The 24,227-nt window shown below is 37.7% G+C and overlaps 2 protein-coding genes across 2 annotated transcripts in view; both read left to right on the top strand.

Moving 5' to 3' along the window:
• Positions 1 to 4,398: 4,398 nt before the first annotated feature.
• Positions 4,399 to 7,076, top strand: LOC110109479 (alpha-protein kinase 1-like). The gene is made up of 2 exons (XM_020840560.2): positions 4,399 to 5,820; positions 5,922 to 7,076. The coding sequence occupies exons 1-2, from the start codon at positions 4,562 to 4,564 to the stop codon at positions 6,811 to 6,813; spliced, it is 2,151 nt and encodes a 716-aa protein (XP_020696219.1). The 5' UTR covers positions 4,399 to 4,561; the 3' UTR covers positions 6,814 to 7,076.
• An 8,137-nt stretch (positions 7,077 to 15,213) lies between these two features.
• LOC110109498 (anaphase-promoting complex subunit 5) overlaps positions 15,214 to 24,227 on the top strand; it is a 14,702-nt gene continuing 5,688 nt past the window's right edge. Inside the window, exon 1 of the mRNA XM_020840593.2 lies at positions 15,214 to 18,221. Within this exon, the coding sequence (XP_020696252.1) occupies positions 15,330 to 18,125 (2,796 nt within the window). The 5' untranslated portion in view covers positions 15,214 to 15,329 and the 3' untranslated portion in view covers positions 18,126 to 18,221. The remainder of the gene's footprint in view (positions 18,222 to 24,227) is intronic.

Here is a 24,227-nt window from a genome sequence, read left to right as displayed (position 1 = left end):
AAGAGAAGGAAGAAGCTCCTCCTCGACCACCGACGGGACTTCGTCGGACCATCGCCGGAACTTCGCCGGACTACCGCCGGAGCCTCGCCGGAGCTTCACCGGACCACCGCCGGAGCTTCACCGGACAACCGCCGGAACTTTGCCAGACCACCACCTGAGGCCCTCACCTTTGCCATATGCCTTCACCTTCACCTGAGGCCTTCACATTCATCAAAGGCCCTCACCAACACCTGAGGCCCCGGACCACCGCCGGAGCTTCACCGGACCACCGCCGGAACTTTGCCAGACCACCACCTGAGGCCCTCACCTTTGCCATATGCCTTCACCTTCACCTGAGGCCTTCACATTCATCAAAGGCCCTCACCAACACCTGAGGCCTTCACCTTCACTTGAGGCCATCACCTTCGTTAGAGGCCCTCACCCTCACCTAAGGCCCTCACCTTCACTAAAGGCCCTCACCTTCACCTTGAGGCCCTCTCCTCCGTCGGACTACCGCCTGACGCCGTTGCTTCGCCGGAGCACCATCTGAGGCCTGGACTTCTGCTGGGCCACTACCTGACGCCCAGAGTTCTACCAGAGTACTGCCTCACTACAAAGATCCTTCAGATCCCGGTCTCCTGTCGACTACGGTCCTCCCGACCTCCGTCGCCTACTATGGTCCATCCGACCTCTATCAACAGACAACGGTCTTTCTGACCCCAGTCTCCTGCCGACTAACGTCCTTCTAACCTCTGTCGCCTACTATGGTCCATCCAACCTCTATCAACAGACAACGATCTTTCTGACCCCGGTCTCCTGCCGACTACGGTCCTTTCGACCTCCATCGCCTACTATGGTTCTTCCGATCTCCATCAATAGACAACGGTCTTTCTGACCCCGGTCTCCTGCCGACTACGGTCCTTCAGACCTCCGTCGCCTACTATGGTCCTTCCGACCTCCATCACCAGACAACGGTCTTTCTGACCCTGGTCTCCTGCCGACTACGGACCTTCAGACCTCCGTCGCCTACTATGGTCCTTCCGACCTCCATCACCAGACAACGATCTTTCTAACCCAGGTCTTCTGCCGACTACGGTCCTTACGACCTCCGTCGCCTACTACGGTCCGTCCGACCTCCATCAACAGACAATGGTCTTTCTGACCCTGGTCTCCTGCCGACTACGGTCCTTCCGAGCAAACAAACATGTATATGTAACTCCTATCATGTAATGCAATCTATATGATGTATATTTGCTACATCAATACAAGGCCTTATCCAAAGGAAGGGCCTCATTTGTAATCGACTGCAAATACTAGTGGATTCATTCAAACTGGGCCAGGCCCCGTGGGTTTTCCCCCTTTTCAGGGGTTTTCCATGTAAAAGCTCTGGTGTCTCTTATAAATGTTTCACCCCCTCTCTTATCTGCTTGTGTGCTGGATCTTCGTACAATGCTAAGATGTTAAACCATATATTTCTCTACCGCCACGAATATTCTAGGACGCAACATGACTGATGAATAGAACTGATAAAACTAGCATTAAAATTGATACAACATGACATAGTGTATAACATATACTTATAAATTTTATATAGACATATTGATATGATAGTGATATGATATACTGATAGACCGGTATATATGAAAAAAAAAAGTGGAAGGGGGTGGCAATCACCCCGATGTTTTAACAAGCGTAAAGAAGAAGAAGAAGAAGAAGAAGAAGAAGAAGAAATTTAAAAAAAATAAAGTGGAAGGGGGGGGCAACTCCCCGTTGTTTTAATAGTTCCCTGCGCGTCAATACAGCCATTTCGCTCGAAGCAGCAGTCGGCTAGTTCGATCGCCAAATTGCATTCGAGCCTTATTTTTGGGCCAGAACAATTCAAATCGAACATTTTTTGGGTCCTCAAAATAATTTTTTGACATTTCAGACTCAATTTTGACACTGTTAGAGCCTACCACAGCTTTTATGATCAAGATTTGGTTATTATAAATGTTTTGGAACGTAATTTTCTTACATTTTTTATGATTCGATCAATTTAAATGATGTGACAAGTTCTTTCGAACTTCTGAAGCTTTAACTTTCGAAAATACGAAAGTAACTGATATCATAAAAAAAAACTCTTGAGCAGACACAAATCTCGAGACAAAATTAAGTTGGAAATTGTAAAATTTAAATTAGAGACCATATAAACTCTGATTTCAGGAAACTATAGTTGAACTGAACGTCTCAAAAATACAAACCAAACGACACCAAATTCGACCCAATCCGAGCTCAAATAGATCCAAATCAAACAGTCGTAGCACATTTAAAATGTTCAAACAAAAATTTGGATTACCAAACGGTTTCTAAATGTAACATGCTTATAGTTGAATCGAGCGGCTAGACGAGATAAATCCAACGAGGATAAGATCTCCAAATTTTGACATCATTACAACATTCAAATATCCAACGAACGGTCCACAATAAAGGGAATCAACATCAGTAGTCAATTCAAACCACTCACAAATTACCTTTCATCTCCCTCCAATTTACATACCACTCTCATAAAATTATAAATAGACCCCTCATTCTTCGTTTAGGGGGGTGGGAGGAAGAAGGGACACAAGCATGAAGAGAAGGAATAGTTCTCTTGCCACCAAACTCCTCCTCGACCATCATCCGACTTCAGCCCATCCACCGATTATTGCCAGGCTTTCACCTGGCTACCGACGGACGCCGAATTTATGCACGACCACCAACTAATGCCATATTTCTATTCGGCTACCAACTGATGCTAGAATTCAGCCCATCGCTAGATTTATATCTGACGATGGACTTCCGCCTGTCATCGGATTTCTACATGATGCTGGACTTTCATTAGTTGTCGGACTTCTGCCCAATGCCGGACTTCCACCGGTGGTCGTACTTCTGCCTGTTATCGGACTTCTGTTCATCAACAAACTTTTATCAGACTTCTACCTGATGTCAGACTTCCGTCCGTTGCAGGATTTCTACCCCACGTCGGACTTCCGCCTGTCATCGAACTTCTATCTCACATTGAACTTCCATCCATCCTTGAACTTCTACATGATGTTGGACTTCTGACCTCCGTGGCTCGACGACGGTCCTTCCGACCATCGACATCCTAGTACAGTTTTTTTGTTCTTTGTTTCCTGCCAACTATGGTCGTGCCGATCAAACGAATATATTAATACTAATTCTTCTAATTTATACCATGTAATGCATGCATTCTATATGATATATATTTGTTACGTCAAGCTAAGGCCTTCCCTCCAATGAAGGGCATCCTTTGTAATCAATTACAAAAACTAGTGGATTCATTTAAACTGGTCTAAGCCCAGTGGTTTTTTTTTCCATTCTTAGGATTTTTCATATAAAAATATCTTATATCTCTTATAAATACTGCACCCTCTCTCTTATCTGATTGTGTGCTGGATCTTTGTACGAAGCTAAGACGTTAAACTTTATATTTCTCTACCGCCGCGGATATTTTTGGATGCAATAATATATATATATATATACAACTATCAAGCCAATTGCTTTGAGTGAGGGGGGAGATAGCAAATACAAAAGCAGACAAAAAAAGGCAAACATGAGATTTTTGGTGATTTGATGAAAAAAATCTTTGTCTACTATAGACAGAGGAGAGATATACAGAAAAAAGCTTTAACAAATTGTAAGATATAAATACAAAAAATTATAGTGGCTAACATAAACTTCACAAAAAAGAAGAGAAGGGGTTCAATATAAATCAGAGGGAGAAAAGGCGAATAATTTTATGTTAAGATTAAAAATGGTAACAATATGTTTAAGAGAGAATATATAAGATAAAATATGAAGAAGAAAACAACAAAACACTTTAGAAGAGTTAAATAATGAGAGGAGCAATCCTTGCTTATTTGGACAGTTATCATAAGTAGCCATTGATTGATAAGATTGAAATATAACCTTTGATGCAATTGATGACTATATAGTGATTCAAGGAAGATGCGTTACGAGATTCTGCCATTTGTTAGCCATTCGAAAGATTAAAGGAGATGTAGGATTCAAGAAGGTATTCACAAGCAATAGCCTTACATCAAAGTGTATGTTGTATGTCACATGCCTCAAAAAGTATTTTCATAACACTTCCTAATATAACACATATCAATAAATATAAATATTTTACTATAAAGAAAGAATATAATTAGATTTAAATGAAATATTTTAAATATACATTTATTATGATACTTGAAATAAAATCATAATACTCTCATATATAAATGATAAATAATATATAAATTATTTTTTAAAGATGCACATAAAATATAGTATATGTGAAATTTTTATGCTTTGAAGTTGGGGATAACAGATATTATTATTTATTAATTTTTTGTTGATTATAATTGAGATAAGACTTTTTTATTCTTGAACAGATAGATTTTCTTTGCGCTTGAGTCCGCAAATTGGGGTTTCATTCTTCTGTTTTCCTCGGGATGTAAAGGAAAGAGAATTGCTAGGGATTGAAAAAGAAGGGCAAAAACCCCTCGATCGGAAAGTTGGACTAGAGAGACACGAAGAAACCGCTGATAGGTGAGCGATAATGGACATGATGAACTCCGCCGGCGGCGGCGGAGGTGGTGGAGTGATGGGATATGCGGATTCGGTGGACTCTTCACCGCGGTCTCGCGGCGGCGAGTCCTGGGACGAACCGTTCCCCTCCTCGGCTGCGGCCTCAAAACTCCGATTGATGTGTAGTTATGGAGGGCGGATTGTGCCGCGGCCTACGGATAGATCGCTGTGCTACCTCGGTGGAGATACGCGGATCGTGGTGGTGGAGCGGCACACCACCCTCGCCGATCTCTCCGCTAAACTGTCCCGGAATCTCCTCGGTGGCCAGAACTTCACCCTCAAGTACCAGCTTCCTAATGAAGACCTTGACTCCCTTATCTCCGTTACCACCGACGAGGACCTTGACAACATGATCGACGAGTACGATCGCATCGTTGCATCCTCGTCTGCCGGCAGCGGATCCGGTTCTTCCCGCTCATCCCGCCTCCGGCTGTTCCTCTTTCCCTCCAAACTAGAGTCGGCACCGTCGTCGATTGGGTCGCTGCTGGATGATTCTAAGTCAGAGAATTGGTTTGTTGATGCCCTAAACGGCGCCATCGGCATGGATGGCCTCCCTCGCGGCCTCTCCGCAGACTCTTCCTCCGTCAACTGCCTCCTCGGCCTCGAAGACGACTCCTCCGTAAAATCCCGCTCGGGAATCTCTGCCTCAGCTGCAGCGTCTGGGGGCGCCGGGCAGCCAGAGCATGAGCAGCTACTTCCTCGGCCAGACTCTTCTGGCAAGCTTACTCGCCAAGATATTCACTCCGTGCCGGATTCCCCCATGGTCGATACTACTTCCTCCTTCGGTTCGACGTCCTCAGCTCCTTACCTCTCGAATCTACCCCCGATCCGTGTCCGCCCCGATGATCGCCCTCCGGAACAGCGAGTAAGTGGCTTGGAAGACCACTTCTCACAGATGAACATCTCGGCAGCCGCCGCCATGGCGGCGGCATCTGCTCCAGGGCAGAGGTTGTCAGACGAGGGCGGCTTCAGGGAACAGAACTTCGCTTACCAGCAAGTCCATCCTCTCGCAAACCCAGTATCCACCTCCTCAATCTCCCCGTCTGAAAACCCTAATCGCAGAAATTTCTCTTCGGATGAGGAGAAGCCTGACCAAGTTGCCATCAACAAACCACAGCCACCGCAGCTGCAACAGCAGCAGCAGCAGCAGCAGCAGCAGCAGCAGCCGCCGCTGCCTCTTCAACAAAAGCCCACCCCCTTGGATTCAGCTCCTTTGGAACCCATCGCCAGGTATGCACTTCTTCTCCTGCTTAAGATCCATTCAACAGATCAAAACCTAGTTTATTGTTTCCTTTTTGCTATTTATTAATCTTCATTTCTTCTACAAACAGGCCGGTATATTACCCTGATAGGGTTTCTGCCAATACCACCGGCGTGAACCACCCCATTCCTGATCCCAAACGCGACGTTCCCATCTCCAGCTACGTTCTTACCTCCATGCCACCTGCTGAGCAACAATTCCGGCAGCATCCCTCTCATATTCAACAGTTTCATCAGCAGCAACAGCAGCAGCAGCAGCAGCAACAACAACAACAACAACAGCAACCACAGTTTATTCAAGCAAACCCTAATCCCCAATATATCCACCACCCTGCCACCGGCACTGTCCTCCCATACCCAACTTACTACCAAATGCCCATCCAACAATCCCAGCAATCCCATCCCTTTGATCAGCAGCAGTTTCCTGTTTACTACCTCCCAGTCCGCCAGAATCCCCCACCGCAACAAACTTACAACATGCCTATCGCCACCTCTCATCCAGATGTCTCCACTCAGGCAAAGCCAGCTGCAGCCACCACCTTCTCAAAGCAAATCCCTGCTAAACCTGAAATGCAGGCAAATCTATACAGAATGGCTGCCATGGCACCGCCACAGCCAAACAATGCCTCGGCTCAGCCGCAGCTTCAGCCGCTCATCCATCTGGCCTCTGATCAGGGTCATCCATATTCTGGTGTGGGCTATCATGTTATGCACCACCACCATCATCCATCTCAACAGCAGCCTGCCACCGCCGCCGCCACTGCAGTAGCAGCTAATTATGGTTATGAATTCCCTGCAGATGCCACTGGCATTCCTCAAGTTTACTTTACTCAGACGACCTCTCCGCCAGGAATGGCTCAGCCACAGTATCAGACTGTGGTAACCTCCCCCGATGCCGCCGCCGCTGCTGCAGCTGCTTCCACGCTTCAGCCTGGCGAGGTTAAGCAGACAAGAGCTTCATGATGTAAGTAATAAGTATTTTGAGAAACTGAAACTCTGATCTGGCTTTGATGTTATTGGATTGTGTTTGCTTAATATATGTTGTGTATTGTTATTATTTCATGTTTTAGTATGTTGTTGTAGGAATAAGAGGTATTGAATGTCCTATGTCTCTTCTGTTTGTGGTTGTTTGGTGAGCCCCCTATGTGCTGCCCTGCTTCTGAAGGAGAAACTTTTGTTATGAGTTTTTTGGTATCTATAAATAAGCATATTACATAATGTTGTCCACAAGTGATCATATTACAGAATGTTGGCTGCATAAGCTGATATTATTCTTACTTTTTTAAGAATGATTAATGATTATGTTTGCTATGCCTCGGCTATCATTTTTCCTGAAGAAATTCAAATTGAATAGCATAAAATTCTTTGATTATTCCACCCACTGTAGCATTGAGGTTTCGTTTGGGACGGCTTTCTTTCTGCTTCTTAAAGCAGCTTTCTAGTATAGAAATTAGAATTAATTTTTTGTATCACAAAGCTGCTTTAAGAAAAACAGTAAGAATGCGGTCCCAAACAAAACCTAGATGTTAATTCTCAAACTAATTTTTTTTTCAATTAATTGGCCTAAGGAATGTAAGCCCACCTCTCTTGTCTGACCATGCCAATTATGGGACTAAGGCTTCGTTTAAGATGATTTTTTTTATTGCTTCTTAAAAAAGTTTTTTAGTTCAAAATTTTTTATTTTTGTACTAAAAAGTTGCTTTAAGAAACAGTAAGAAAGCTGTCCCAAACAAACAATAAATTCAAGAAATTCACATTCTTCTTGTTTTTAAATGTGAAAACCGTAGCTCAAGTGCATTGAAATTTAAGATGAAATGAGCTATCAAAATAGATACAATTGAGATCAATAGCTCAACATAAGATATTAAAAACAAGAGCAACAGCAGCAAAAAAAAGATCCCAAAACATTAAAAATACTTAGAAGAGGAATGGTGGTAGGGCTTAGAACATGCTATAGTTTCTGAAAAGAGTCCACAAGACTCATTCACAACTGGGCAACTAAAGTATGCATCTGTAATATAGAGATCACGTGAGCCCACAAACACAATTGGTTGAGCTATCATCGTTGTCTTTTGCCCACCAAAAATTGAGCCAATGGATAAAATCCCATCATATGTGTATCCAATCCAACTTGTAAAAGTAGGGAGCCGATTCTGCGTTGGGCCCATTGAAAAACCAGAAATATGCCAAAATGTTTAGCAAACAAGAGGCAAAATAAACCTACTAAAAAGGAAAATGTGCTAATATTAAGGCTTCGGTTGGGACGATTTTCTTACTGCTTCTTAAAGTGATTTTTTACTAAAAAATTTTAATTTTTTACTAAAAAATTGTTTCTTAAAGTCATCTTGGTTTTTTTTTTTTCCATTTATCACTTAAGATGGTCATTTAAGATGGAGGCAAGTGGATTAGAGCTTCATATTCTATGCAGCCTCTCATACTTTTTAGCCAAAGATTGTAACTACAGTGATAATCATAAAGTACAACCTCTTTCTTATAAATAGGATCAAATTTGTAGTAGAGGAACTTGGAAAAGATAGTTTTTCCCATTCTATTGAAGTTTCTTGATCTTGTTCACTGCAGGAGGGCGCCCAAAGAATGGGTGACTATGGCTTTCTATGGCTAGATTGCAAAATAAATAGATGTCATCAGTATCAATGGCATTGCTAAGTAAGTAAATCATCAATTTTAACACCTCTAATACGCCTATGATAAATTTGAAATCTGATCATAAAGTTCACTACTTTATTTTTTTGATTGTTAGCTAAGTCTCTTTAAGACAATCCAACCTAGAGACAATTCTCTTAAGTCATGTCTTATTTATATTTGATTGGTCTAAATTTTATTAAATTTATTGATTCATCGACCCGGATCAAATCATGAACTCTTATTTTTTATCAAATTACCTTCTTTAGATCAAGAATAAGGAAGAAATTATTCTGCGCGGAGTTTGGACGGGAAAATTTGTCCGGATTATGAGTGTACGCACTACTGTGTACAAATAGTTTGTACACTGATTTGATATACAGTGTACAAATATGTAAACAATATATACATTCACATGTCTGGATAGTTTTCTTCTTCTACGGACCACGCACTGAACAATTTCTATAAAAAAAGGAGCATTTTTAGCACTAGAAAAAGGTGAATGAGTTCTTACCATTGAAAAACAATTTGTCACGAGCTTTATAGAGAGAAACCTAGTTCAGATTATCATTAAAGCTCGTGCGAAATGGTGGCAAAAGGCAAAATACAAACATGTTAACATTGAGGACATTAATAGAATGATTAAATTGGTGATTATTCTCGCCAAAAATTTCTCTCAAAGATTTGTTATTAAATAAAAAACCATGAAAGACTGGAGATAAAATGCTCATCCTTAATAGAAGAAGAGATCCAACAAAGCATTTGAGAAATATAAATAGAGGCATGTCTTTCTCCTTGATTTTACGCACTTAATTTTAGCCTTTATGCTAAATTAAAATGAATTATAAAATTTAATTTTATCATGCAATCTTAAAGTTCGTAATTTTTTTTTTCTAATTTTCTACATTAATTCTAATCTTTTATACTACATAAAATTTTGATTTAGCCATCATTGCTAAATCTAAATGATCAAACCCAAAGTAACCTTGCTTATAACTACCAAATTCAGTTACTACTCCATTAGGGAACTGATGCCATGAAATATCTCCAAGGAAGCATTCTCATTTACCAAAAACTATTCAATCTCCATTGGAAAAAAAATGTTGGTACAAATGAGTAGTGAGTAGTCGCATAAATTAAGTGTAAAAACTAAAAAAATAAAAAGTAGTTTAAAATATGAATTTTTGAATTTCTGTTTGAACTATTGTGCTTCGGCGATGTGCTTGTGAGCACTACATCGTTAGGTTTTAGAGCACAGTGGCGCAAAAAACCGTCGATGTGGCATTTAAGTCTTTGTTTCTATAGTAATTCTGCATGTAACGCTATGAAGCTGCATCTAAGCGTTGCGACCATTTCACCCCACCTCCTCATTTTATATCGTGGATTGCTCAAGAAGAAGAATATGGAAAGAGTGAGGAAGAAGGGAGGGAAGAGAGAGAAAGGTCTTTGGGTGATTTTCATCTAGCTTTTCTTTTACAAAAAATATTATATTCTTTGTAATTAACTATCCTCTTGCTTCTATTATCATTGATTTTAATTTCTAGGGATTTTATCACTCCTATATATATCAAAAATGTATTACATCCTAATTTCATAAGCTTTAACTGTGTAACTTTTGATATTTTATAAATTTGATCATTCTGAATTATTTTATATGATTTTAATGCATATTTACTGGTTAGAAACGTGTATATGAATATTTATATGAAATGAGTAGGAAAAATATATACTAAAAATGAGTTAAAAGTGATGTATTGTGATTTGATATGATGGATATGACTGATATGTACTGGAAGGTGACAATGATATGCCTGAAGGGATGCATTGAATTGATTTGATTGAAAGGATGAATTGATCGATATTAGATATATGAAATGACAACCTTCACGTAATAACTTTAAGATTCACTGATTCATTGATGGGAGTCATAAGCAGCTAGAGACTGATTGAGAGTTATAAAGAATAGGAGCAATTGATCATGTGATTCAAGGAGAGTTATAAGAAGTATATTGATTGAGAGACATAAAGGGAAATTGATTGGGAGACATAAATATAGGAGCAAGATACTCTCAAGATGCCTTCATTTGAATATATGATAGAATATTAATTAATAATTATTGATACTAATTATTACTTATTACTAATTATTAAATATAGATACTGATTACTATTACTATTTATTGTTAATGAATACGGATGTTGATACTAGTGTATAACTAAGTCTGACGAGAATGATTGAATAATATGGCTGAATGAAATTTATTGAATGATAAAGACATAATGATTGACTGATTGACTTAACGAGATGTGATGTATATTAGAACTGATCAATTGACCTTGATGATCGATGCAAATATCATATTGATGCATTGACTTCCTTATAGGATTTACATAATATTATTTCTCTTTTGTCTTGCATTGATTTAAATTGCAACATTTTAGTTATATAGTGGGCTTTATGCTCATTATGTGATTTTTATATATTTATAGAAAAAGATAAGGACCCTATTACATGAGTCATTGATGACATATATAATTTTCTTTCTACACTACTAGTTTAGTCGTCTTTTAGTTCATCTGATTTATGTATATTTTTTGTAGCTTATGAAGGTTATTGTATATATTATTTTTGGCCCTAGAGACAATGTAAATATTGATTACTACAATAACATGAATTTTTTTTGTTATTTTTTTATTTTCTATAATACATTAATAAGCTCTCTATATCATATTGAACTGGTTGTTAATTGAAAGATAAAAGAAATATAATGAGAGGAAAATATAATAAAGGGAAAGAAAAAAAAATTTCAATATAGATCACAAAGTGTGATAAAGTGGTATTTGAGCAATGGTTAGTGGAATAATTTACTTGTGACCAAAGCTGTATTCATGATTGCATTATTTATTAATTAAAACCTTTTTTTTTTGAAAATTTGTTTTGTAGTTGTTTATTTTGTTTAAAAAGATTTGTTTTGAATTTAAAATTTATTTTGATCAGGCAAATGAACCCAAAAGGAAAGAAATCTGAATATGATACTTGTTGCGTGCTAGAATATACGTGGCGATAGAGTTGTAATTTTACATCTTAGCGTTGCACGGATATCCAGCTCACACACAGAGAATACATGATTTTTTATATGGAAAACTTTAAAAAGGGAAAAAACCATAGGGCCTAGCCCAGTTGAAAATATATCTTTATAATTTGAGTTGAGTACAGTTGGCTGACTCGTCTTGAGAGCGATCAAATTACAAATGTAAATTGTATGGTTGAAGTCTAGTGTTAAATATGGGGTCACTTGAAAGTTGGGGCGTCAATTAGTAGTCTGACAATGACTTGACAGAACTCTGATGTCAGTTGATGGTCTGACGGAGTTTAGGACTTCAAGTAGTGTTCTGGTGGAGTTCAAACCCTTAGGTGGTGGTCTAGTGAAGGCAAGAGCCTTAGGTGGTGGTCCGGCGAAGGCGATGGCCTCAAGCGGTGGTCCGGTGAGGGTGAGGGCATCAGGTGTGGTCCGACGAAGGTGAGGACCTCAAGTGGTGTTCCAACAAATGTGAGGACCTCAAGTGGTGGTCCAGCGAAGGTGAATGCCTCAAGTGGTGGTTCGACGAAGGCAAGGGCCTCAAGTGGTGGTCCGGCGGAGTAACGACGTCAGGCGGTGGTCCGGCGGAACTCAGGCGGTGGTCGAGGAGGAGCTTCTTCTTTCTCTTCCTTCTCTTCTCTTATTCTCTTCTTGTTTGGGTCCCCTTTCAAGATAAATGAGGGGTCTATTTATAGATTTCTGGAGTGACATGACCCATAAATAGGTGAGAGATTATGGGTAAATGGGGAGTGGTTGGATGGATGACCGATGTTGAATCCCTTAATCATAGACCATTTGATGGACATTTGAATGTCTTAGTGATGTCTGAATTTGGTGATCTTAGGCTCGTTGGATTTGTCACGTCGAGCCACTCGATTCGACTATAAGCATGTTATGTTTGGAAACTGTTAATTAATCCAATTTGTGGTTCGAAACTTCCAATAGCGCTTCTAACCCTTGATTTGTACCCGTTTGGGCTCGGATTGGGTTGCATTTGGTGTCGTTGGGTTCATATTCTTGAGACGCTCAGTTCGATTATAAGTTTGCTAAAATCGGAGTTTGGATGGTCCCAATTTTAATTTCGGAAGTTTCCAACTTGATTTTGCATCGAGATTCATGCCCAATCAAGATAATTTTTTGATGACATATCAATACTGAAGTCTTTTCAGTGACATATAAAAACATGAAAATATGCTGATATGATTGCTCAAATTGTAAGTGCTAAATTGACCAAATAGTTTGGACATAGCTACAAGAAGATAGGTGAAAGTAGTAAGAAAATGAAATGCATGAATATTGTTAAAGCATATACCATACTAAAATATATCTGGTGTGGGAGGAGACGTGGGATCGTGTTATGTGATAATATTTTGGGTGTAGTGATTATGGACACCGAATGTCATAATGTCCATTGCCTGGACAAATTGGAAGTAGATAGCTAAAACCAGTAAAAGAGGTTCCAAAAGCATATGAAGATATGACTGATATGATTTTTATGTTATTTTATAAGTTACAAGTTAGTTTTCAGATAAATTTGAATTGATTTGAACACGATCTTTGATGAAATTGATTGAATAATAAAAACATAATGATTGATTAACTGATAGAACAAGATATGATGTGTACTAGAACTGATCAATTGACATATGTGACCAATATATATATAACATATATTGATGCATCGGCTTTCTTATATATTTTACAGCATATTATTCCTCTTTAGTTATTTGTTGAGATTTATGCTCATTATGTGGTTTTTATATATTTATAGGAAAGAATAAGAACATTGTGGCATGAGGTCCTGGATGACATTCATAATTTTCTTTTTGCACTCCTAGTTTAGTTGTCTTTCAGTTCCTCTAGTTTATGTATATTTTTATAACCTCTAAAGACATTGTACATATTATTTTGGACACCAAGGATAGAATGCAAATATTCATTACTACAGTATTGTGAATTCTATTTTTTGTTATTTATTTATTTTATGTAATGAAATTAATCAGTACTAGATGTCAAATTGATCTGGTTATTAACGGAAAGATAAAATAAATAGAATGAGTGAAAAATATAATAAAAGGAAAGAAAATAAATTCTTCCACTATAGATTCTGGGTGTGACATTAAGGCTTCGTTTGGGACGGCTTTTTTATTGCTTTCTAAAACAGTGTTTTATTACAATTTTTTTTATTTTTGTACTAAAACTCCGTTTTAAAAAGCGTCAAAAAAGCAGTCCCAAACGAAGCCTAAGTATGATATGCACAGCTGAACCCATTGCCTTAATTTGGCTATAAAATAGGTTTAACGTTATCGAAACTCAAAATTAAAAATATTTGGCATAAAGTTAATGGATGAATATTTCCAATATAAGTAAACCTTTTCCTTTTGGCCTAATATGGCCAATCTGAAACATGTTCTGTGAATAATAATTTTAACTTTTAAAATATAGTATATAATAAATTAAGTTGTTCATTCTCTTTTGTGTTAACATATACTACTTAAATAACTTAATAGTAAGGGCATCTCCAACCGAACTCCAAACGCTTGAATGGCGTTCCTCGCCCGCTCCAGCCGAACGGCAAAACCTTCGCTATTTGGTTGCGGGTGAACAGTGGGATGCCAATATTGGCGTTGCACTGTTCATCTCCGCCTGTTTTATGTGTCTATCAAACTTGCAGCGCGGAAGAAGAGACGACCGTTACTTGCGAAAGGGAGAAAAATGGAGTTCGATTGGAGATTAATCACGACATTTTGGAGTGAAAAATGAGATTTTCGGTTGGAGATGCTCTTACCGAGTACTATTTTATTTCATATTTTCTCTATTTTACTTTGATTTTCTTAACATATTATTTTAAACAAGAATATTTAGTTTTTTTCTTACTTCAAGATACAAATCTATAATATTATATGATAATTTTTTCTTCAATTAAACTAATAAATTTTATATTTCATTCACACTTTTAGAATTCAAATAGGGATGTAAATGAGTCGAGCCAAATTTTAGTCACTCATAGCTTGATCTTAATTAATTAATTGAGTTTGAGTTCGAATTTGAGCTTAATTGTATGAGTTCATGCTAACTTATTTATAACAAAAGAGAGAGAATGATTATGAAATAATTATTATAATAAAATAAAAAAGAATAATGAATAATTTGATACTAGAAAGAGATATATAATTTTTAAAAATTTATTAAAACTTAATACTTAAACTTAGGGGTGTCAATATTTGACACGACACGACAACCTGACCCGGACCCGACCCGGAAAATCCGGGTTGGACCCGACCCGTTTGATAAACGGGTCGGGTTCGGGTTGGCAGATTTGACCCGTTTGATAAAACGGGTCGGGTCGGGTTGACCCGGCGGGTTGCCGGGTCAACCCGAAAACCCATTTAATTTAAAGCCCACTAAACTTAGGTTTTATTTGGGACAATTTTCTCGCTGCTTATCGAAGCAATTTTTTAATATAAAAAATTTAATTTTTTTACTATAAAGCTGTTTTAAGAAGCATCCTGAAAGCCCTCTCAAAAGGAATTTTTATTGTGTCGAGCACTTTAATGACGTGACATTTTGTTATTGTTTTTCGAATGAGCCTTATTATGGATTGTCGGTGGCCCACTACTCATTAGTAACAGCCCAAAGAACAGCCCGAGGTCCATGTCACTTGCAAAACTTTCATCGGCTTCACCGCCAGAAATTCAAAAAGGAGTAATGAAAACCTAGACTCATAGAGCTGAATCCCTAAGGAATGCACGGGAAATGAGCAGGATTGCCGTCGCCGGCGGCATGAAGGAAGGGGGTTTTACCGTCTTTGATGTCACACCCCACAAGGTTGCCATCTGCCACCTGATCCAGCTCTTTGCTCCGCCGTCGCAGCAGACCGTTCCTTTCCCCTTCGAGTCCATTTCCCAGCACAATCGCATCGGCCTCTTCATTTTCTCCCTCACCAAGGCTTGCAATGATTTTGTCGAACCCTCTCTGGTGGATTTGATAAACCAATTGAAGGCAGTAGGGGATTCAGTCAATGTTTGGTTATGTGATCATTTGATGAGCAGTCTCTTAGAGCTATCTTCGCCCGATGATTTGTTTAATTTTTTTGAGAAATTGAGAGGTGTTGTTTCTACCCCTGATGGTGGGCATATGGAAGATGACCTAATATTTTTGGATCCTAACAGTCACCTGGGGTTGTTCTTGCGTTGTTGTATACTTTCTTTCAATCTGTTGACATTTGAAGGTGTCTGCCATCTTTTGACCAGTATATCCACCTATTGCAACTCAGGTGATCCTAGTTATGAGCTACAAGAAGATCTTGATGAATCAGAGTTTCACGAGTTGCTGGAGGGTGCTGAACCATACGACGGAATTGATGTCTTTCAAAAGTGCAGGCATGGTGTTCGAGATGCTTCCAACGGGGAGAGCTCAAAATCACATATTCGCTTACCTAGATTGGTTTGTCACCCCCACCCAAGAAATGATATCCAAGTACCGTCTGATTCTTGGTTCGAAGGCACGGACGGTGTTGCTCAGTGCAATGAATTTGGTTCTTCCGTGATGAACAACTTAAGAGGTGATGATCACCAAGGGTTCTTGCGGACCAGGTGGCAAGTGGAAGGATATCTTAACATGCAAGCTGATTTACTTGAGAAGGATTCTGGCTCTTTTCCTTTAAATTCATTCGGAGCTGTTCTAAAACAACTACATAAGCTATCCCCAGACCTGCATCGAGTTGAGTACTTACAATATTTGAACAGTCTCTTCCATAACGATTATCTAGCTGCTTTGGAAAACCTACACAGTTACTTTGATTACAGTGCAGGAAATGAAGGGGTTTTTAATCGTTCATCTGCATCACCATCTGATATTTATGTTGGACGGTATCAGACTGCATTATTGTGCTTAGGCACCATGCACTGTTATTTTGGACATTCCAAGAAGGCTTTGGAAGCTTTAACTGAAGCTGTGAGATTCTCTCAATTGAGCAATGACGATGCCTGTCTAGCTTATACATTGGCAGCCATTTGTAATATGTTGTCAGATGTTGGCATTTCAAGCACAGCAGGAATTTTGGGTTCTCAAGATTCACTTGAAACCAGTATGAGTCTGGGTGCTCCCCTGTCTACGCAACAACAATTACTTGTTCTTCTAAATAGATCTATGAAAAGGGCTGATAGTCTGAAGCTGATAAGTCTTATGGCCTTTAATCGCCTTGCTTTATCGAAGTTTGAGCTCAAGCATGTTAGAAGATCTTTGCTATATTTTGGCCCTAAGAGTTCCACAACGCTTAGAACATGCCCCGTGACTGTTTGCAAAGAATTAAGACTGTGTTCGCATGTTTTGAGTGAATTTGAATATGATGGGCTATCACAGCCAAATGATGATGGAGCTTTCAGCACCTCCTGGATAAAAAATCTTGCAGCTTCTTGCAGTCCCTCGTTTGAGAATATAAGAAAATTGAAGAGTTCATCTGTAAATGATTTTGACTTATTCCACTTTGATGCACAACCAAATCCAATTCCTGGGTCTGTTCTACAATTGGCTGGTTCATCATATTTGTTAAGAGCTGCTTCATGGGAGCTATATGGAAGTGCTCCACTTGTCAGACTAAATGCATTGGTTTATGCAACGTGCTTTGCTAATGGTGCAAGCTCGGCGGATTTATCTTTAGCTTATGTGAAGCTGATACAACATTTGGCGATATTTAAAGGATTTAAAGAAGCTTTTGTAGCTCTGAAGCTTGTTGAAAAGAAGTTCTCACCAGTGCCAAATTCACGAATTCGACTTCTCAAGCTGCAGTTACTCCATGAGCGTGCTTTACATAGAGGACAATTGAAAATCGCTCAACAGATGTGTCATGAAATTGGGGTGCTGGCCTCCTCTACTAGTGGAGTGGACATGGATCTTAAAACAGAGAAGAACTTGCGGCATGGTCGGACTTTGCTTGCAGCTAACCAGTATAGTAAGGCTGCAGCTGTGGCAAATTCCCTATTCTGCTTGTGCTATAAATTTAACATGCAAGTTGAGAATGCCAGTGTTCTTCTATTACTTGCTGAGATACACAAGAAATCGGGCAATACAGTTCTCGCTCTCCAATATGTATTAGCAAGTGTGTCATTTTGCCAAGCCTTTAACTTGGATCTACTCGAAGCATCTGCTACGTTGACTCTCGTGGAGTTATGGTTATCTCTGGGATCAAACCATGCAAAGAGAGGATTGAGCCTTTTGCATAAAGTACTTCCTATGATTCTTGGCCATGGAGGATTGCAGCTGCGTGCAAGGGCAAATATTACGTTGGCCAAATGCCTCTTATCTGATCCAACCTTTTTAATTTCCAAGGATCCTGATATGGTGTTGGATCCCCTAAATCAAGCTGCCGAGGAGCTTCAGATTCTAGAGTATCATGAAATGGCTGCAGAGGCATTTTATTTGATTGCTATGATCTACAACCATCTTGGACAACTGGAAGCAAGGGAGGAAGCAGCAAGTTCGTTCAGAAAACACATCACTGCTCTTGAGAATCCACAAGTGGAGGAAGATCCATTTCCTTATGACGTTTAAGGAGAAGTCATCCAATCGGTCTCCTTGCGGTTTTAGTAGCTTTCTGACAAATGTGGAGATCTGAAGATAAAGTTATTCGAAGTTCTTACCATTCAAGTAGTTTAACTTCCTTTACAAATTTTCTTTATTTATTTTTTGTTATGTATGTATGGATATATATATATATATATATTATAGCTAAGGTAAAAGATGATAGATCTTGAAATTTAGATTAAGTTAGAATTATTAGAAGTGAATATAACAAGATCCTTCATACATTAAAGAGTGTTAGAAATGGTATTTTGAGTAGTTTTTACATGAGAGTTTAGGAAGAAATTATTTTAGAAGTGAATAATGAACAAAAGAATGAGGTACAATCTACATTGATAAAAGAAAGTGAAGTAGAATTAGCTCTAAAGTAGATGTATAAAAGAAAAAAAAGGTCTAGATGAGATATTTATTGATAATTGAGATTTATAATAAATTTAATAATTATTTGATTAGTAAATTTTGAAGACTTAGAGGATACAAATTAATTGGAGATGATTCATTTTGTTAAAAATTTGATGGAATAATGCACACAATTAGGATTGTGGTAATTATATTGGAATCAAACTTACAAGTCCTTTACTGATGTCATGTGAAAGAGTAATGAAATATTGATTTAGAAAAATTACATTGATTTAGGTGAATTCAATTTAATTTCATGACAAGAAGGTCCATTGTGGAAGTATTTTATATCTTAAGACAATTATTGAAAAATATATATAGAGCAAATAATTGGCATTTAAATGATTTATATTTATCTTGAGAAATGCTTATTAAGGAAAAAAATGTTATTTATTGTAGGGCTGTGAAAAGCAGTTGTGGAGTGCATAAAGTGTTAACAATTATAATTGGATTACTTTAAGGATAAACATTCTATCCTTATGTTGTTATAGTAGTTATTGAGATGCTTTATATGGTATTAAAAATAAGGTACATTGGCGTTATACTTTTTGCAAATAACATAATTCTTTTCGGTGATAAATCTATTGAAATAAATGAACAATTAAAATAATGGAGAAATGCTTAGAAGATAAAGTTTAAAATTATTAGAATATGGATTAGTTATATGATATGTAGTTATAGTGGGTATGATATTAACAATTATTAGTTGCTATCATTAGAATATTAGTAATACCCTAGTGTGATAGATTCAAGCATCTTGGATATCCATAAGAATTGAGATAAAATTGAGGATACAAGTTCTAAAGTTAAGCTTAATAATTAAAATGAAGAAGCGCTACAGGAGTGTTTTTAACAAGAGGATATCATGGAGTCTTAATGATAAATTTAATAAAATTATAATTAAGCGAGCTATTTTATATAGATTGGTGTTTAGTAGTGAAAATTATTGATAATTACATTGAACATTATAGAAATGAGAATGTTAAGATGGATATTTGGCAAAATTATTGAGGATAAAAAGTGACTATATTAAATGAACAGTTGGAGTAGCTTCCTTGAAGATAAGGTGATTAAAAATAGTTTAAGGTGATTTGGATATGTTCAATAACATGTAGAAAATGCAACGGGAGACAAAACCAACAGTCATCCATCACCATTCCAACACCAATCAATGTCGACATTTGTCGCCATCCATCACCGAACATTAATCATTGATCAATATTGACACATTCTGTAACCACCACTCAAATTCATTTGTTGATCAAATCTTGTTCTTGCCCATCTCTTGACTTTTGATGGTTTTTGTTGACCATTACTTGTCACTTACTAATGAATGTCCATCAATTGCTGGGGTTCGATGTCGTTATTACTAATTACCTAGACTCCTATCTATAAGGAGAATGATTGAGTTCACTATCCACCATCACCTGACCATTAACATTCCTCTTCAACCATCACTCTATGTCTGCCATCGCCTATGAGTATTTTTTTTATTAACCATTGATGTCTAACATTTGTTTTAGAGGTCATCCAATCTCCCATCTTATCAAAAGAATGATCGAGCGACCATACAACATTGCTTGATTCCCAATGTTTCTAATCAACTATCAACGACATAAATCATCACCCACACCACTCAAAGCTGACCGTCATCCAACACCATCCCTTGATCATCAACGATCAATGTAAAAACACCCATCGTCATCATTTCCTGACACCATTGACCAACCTTGATGCATTTTATCGCCATTACTCAAACCTCATCTATTGAGCAATATGGATGCCCTTTGTAGCCCGACTCTAACATACCTTGTTGACCTTCGCCTAACACTTACCAATGAATGCCCATCAACAACTGAAGTTCGATGCTAATTTTATTGGTTGTCTAGACTTCCCTCTTATAAGGAAAATGATTGAACTAACTACTCATCATCACCTAACTCTCAACATTCCTCGTCAGCCATCACCCACAATCATTGTCTAATGTTTGTTAGCCACAAACATTTGAAGATTGTTTTACAGGAGATCAGGTCTCCCCTCTTTTAGGAGGATGATTAAGTCGACCGTCCAACATTGCTCAACTCCCAACATTACTGGTAATTTATCAATGAGGTTTGCCAATGACTAATGCTTGACTATTACTTGACGCCTAGTAAGGACTAATGTTTGACGCCCGTCTTGCCTCTTGCACAACCTTTCTTTCTTGCAAGAGAACGATTGAATCGAACAACCGTTGTTGCCTAACTTTTAATCTTTCTCATTGATTGCCACCCAACGCTTGCCAAAATTTGGTGTTTGTCACTCATCAACATTCATCTTTTTGATTACTTAGTCTCCTCTCTTATCAGGAGAACAATTGAGCAGGGCTCTAACCATCTCTTGGGCCCCATCGTTCCTAGTTGATCTTCATCTGATACCTTTATTGACCCACTTCCATTAGCCTTCATTATGTCCAATGCATGCCATCTCGATTGTCTAGTTTCCAACAAAGCTGACCTCCCATCATCGCCTGATGATAACTTAAACATCTAAAGACTCCTACTTCCACCACATAAGATATCTTTCATATTATATATCAACTATATTATATTAATGCATTTTCTAGTTAAGGGAATGACATCCCTTATAATATTTGTCTTGGGAGTAGAATTTTTTCAATTGAGTTATGCCTTGTGATTATTTCACTTCCTACATTTTCAACACAAAATCCTGTGTCTCTTATATACTTTGGACTCTTCATCTGTGTATTGAACTTTTGATCAACACTAAAACGATAAAGTTTTCCTCTACTTATATGAGAAAGAGGATTGCTCAAATTATTTAAGATAATTTCTATTAATTCTCAAATGATTTTTGCATATTTTTAATCCAATTTGTATATTGTTCCTTCCTAAATGTAATCCTTATATTATGGTTAACCAATATTTGAAATTATGTAATCGGGTTTTGTGGCATTTTCTTTCTGTGAGGTGAGATATAATGATATGAAATAATAAGTAATAATAATAAAATGAAAGATATCAAAGTAAGATCATAATATAGTCATACAAGGCTACAAACACTGAATAATTTCTCTCTTGCTCCTAATTTAATGTAAGCAAGTAATCATAGATCATAATTTATCAATTCAAGTGTGTTTAGTCCCATAACTTATAGGGTCTTAATTTGAATCATCATTATAGTTAATTGATTTATCTTATTCTTTATCCTCAATTATGTCAACATCCTCATAGTATTTTCTACGATCTCAACTATTTTCCTCTTTCCTAATGAGTAAAAATTAATAAGAAAATCAATTAAAATTTAAAACAATGAGTATATTAATGGTTCTAAATTTTATTCTACCATTTTCTGTTACTTTCTTGTTGACTTGTATTGGTTTTGTTTTTTCCTGTATCAAAGAAGTCAATATTGACATGTTCCTCTTGTAGTTGTGATGGTGTAAATTCATTTTTATCTTTCATAAAGCATTCATCATTCAATGACACATCTGATGTAGGCAGGGGGGGGGGAGTCAAATCAAAACATAGATTTGGTGGACTTTGGGTTGCTTGTTGCCTCTCGTTTTGGGCCTTGGCTGCTTCGGTTTTGAGCTGATTTTTTTGAGAACTAAGTGGTTCTAGCTCATAAATGTTGAGCTGTGACTTCAGCTCATTATATTGGTTAGGTCTCCTACTTTTTAGCTCATTATGAAGAGTGAATGTGGTTCTTCTCCCCTTCTCTGTGGCCCTTCGGTTTCCCCCACTTGGCTCCTTTTTCCCGTGGCTGGTTCCTTCCCCTTTGCTGGCTGTCCGTCCAGATCCCCTTGTGGTTCCTAGGTGCTGTCTCGGTTTCCCCTTGTGCTGCTGTCCAGGTTCTCTGCTTTGGCCCCTTCAGTTTCCCTATTTTGATGGTTGTACCGTGGCATTTATTGGGCTGTTTTGGACTGGCTTTTGGCCTTCCATTTCCTGTTTTTAATTAAGATATTTAATATGTTTAATGGCTGTTTGGCTGCCCTCTTTTCTCTTATAAATTAGAGATGTTTTGAAGCATTAGGAGGTGGATATAATGTGAATTTTGGAGCAAAAAAACTGAGGTTTTTCTCTTTATTGGAAAAGCTTGCGAGCTTGTTCCACCTCTTCATCTTCCTCTAGGCAAGCTTGCGAGCTTGTCCTTTCTTCGTCTTGGCCCCTTTCTTCTCTCCGCAAGTGGCGACGGCATCTGTATCTTTCTTCTCAAGCAATGAAGAGCCCCTTTAGGTGTTTTATGTTTGTCAAGAGTTGTAAGTTGTTTGTTTTTATCTTATAAGTTTGTAAGAGTCTTTCATTTAAAAAAATTGCTGTATTTTGTCTATTTTGGGGTATTTTATGTATCTTCTTTTATCTAGGAAGTCTTAGTTTTTGCTTGCAAAAATTTGGGGCTTTTCCCAAATTTTTGCTTGCATCAACATCATTATTAACTGAAGGATTTCATCATCCTAAAAACTTTTTTTCTCAAATGCCTATCTTTAATGCTTGTTGTATATGGTATAAATCTAAGGGCTCATCGTTAAGGTAGTTAAGTAATTTCTTCTCTTGATATAAACTTGATTATTAATTTAGCCAAATTTTGCTCTACCTTGCTGACGAACAAATAAGACCCAATAATTTGATTGCAAATCTTTGTTATTCAGGAATATCATCTCCAAATTAAATCGACCACTCAACTAATTTTGAAAAAATTATAACCAGAATGATATATAAATAAATTAAAAAAAAAACATTAAGCAACAGTTAAAATTTATTGTCTATAGAATTCTTATTAGGGGAACATTTTATTGTAGTATTTGTTTTGTTGTAATATAAAGAATCTTTATTTCTGAAAGATACAAGCTAGAGATCAATCTTCTCACTCTCTCTGTTGTGTCATCAATCATTCTATCCATAAAATGGTACAAACCAAATTTTATATATAGGTTGGTGGAATAATTTGATCATATCGATATTGATGGTTCAGCTAATTTTCTTTGATGTGCATATTCTAATGCAATGAAGCTTCCATTTCTCATTTATAAAATTATAAATTTTCCTGTAGCTTCATTCATCTCCTAATAAGCGTTTTACTATCAATAAATAAAACATACCTAACTTTTTCTCTGCATCAATCATTCTTAGTACATGAACCAATAGCATGAGTTACACTTTGCCAAAGTTTATCACTCAAAATAATTTTCCTCACTTATTGACCTTCAAATTTCTTGGCTCAAGCACAATTTAATCATTCTGTATAAGTGAATATGCCCTCCAAAGATTGCCTTGCTTCTAAAATGCTTTGTATAGTTAAGTATGCTGAAATAATTCTAGTTGTTGTGATTTTAATGAATTCTATTAGACCGGTTCATTGGACCGGTCCAGCTGATCCATACTGGACCAGCTCACGAAATGGAGGCGGAACTCTTCCACCTCCTGCAGGTGCTGTGTGAGCTACGGAAGCAAACGACACATTTTAGGAAGAATTTTTGAAGGATTTGGGAGGGAAATTTGAATGTTGGGACTATTTAGAGATTTCCTTTTGTTTTGTATGCATTAAATATTTTGTTTTCCTAGGGTTAGGGCATCTTGAATTTGGCTGAAATTTGAGATATCTTAGATTTAGGTTTTCTTTGGGCTCTAGCGGCGGCTAGAGATTTGGGAGAGATCGATCCTCCTCTCGAAT

The sequence above is a fragment of the Dendrobium catenatum genome, unplaced genomic scaffold, assembly GCF_001605985.2.
Source record: "Dendrobium catenatum unplaced genomic scaffold, ASM160598v2 fragScaff_scaffold_1644, whole genome shotgun sequence".
NCBI classification, from domain to species: domain Eukaryota; kingdom Viridiplantae; phylum Streptophyta; class Magnoliopsida; order Asparagales; family Orchidaceae; genus Dendrobium; species Dendrobium catenatum.
Note: the sequence above shows the minus strand (reverse complement) of the source record. Positions and strands in the feature narration are given on the sequence as shown.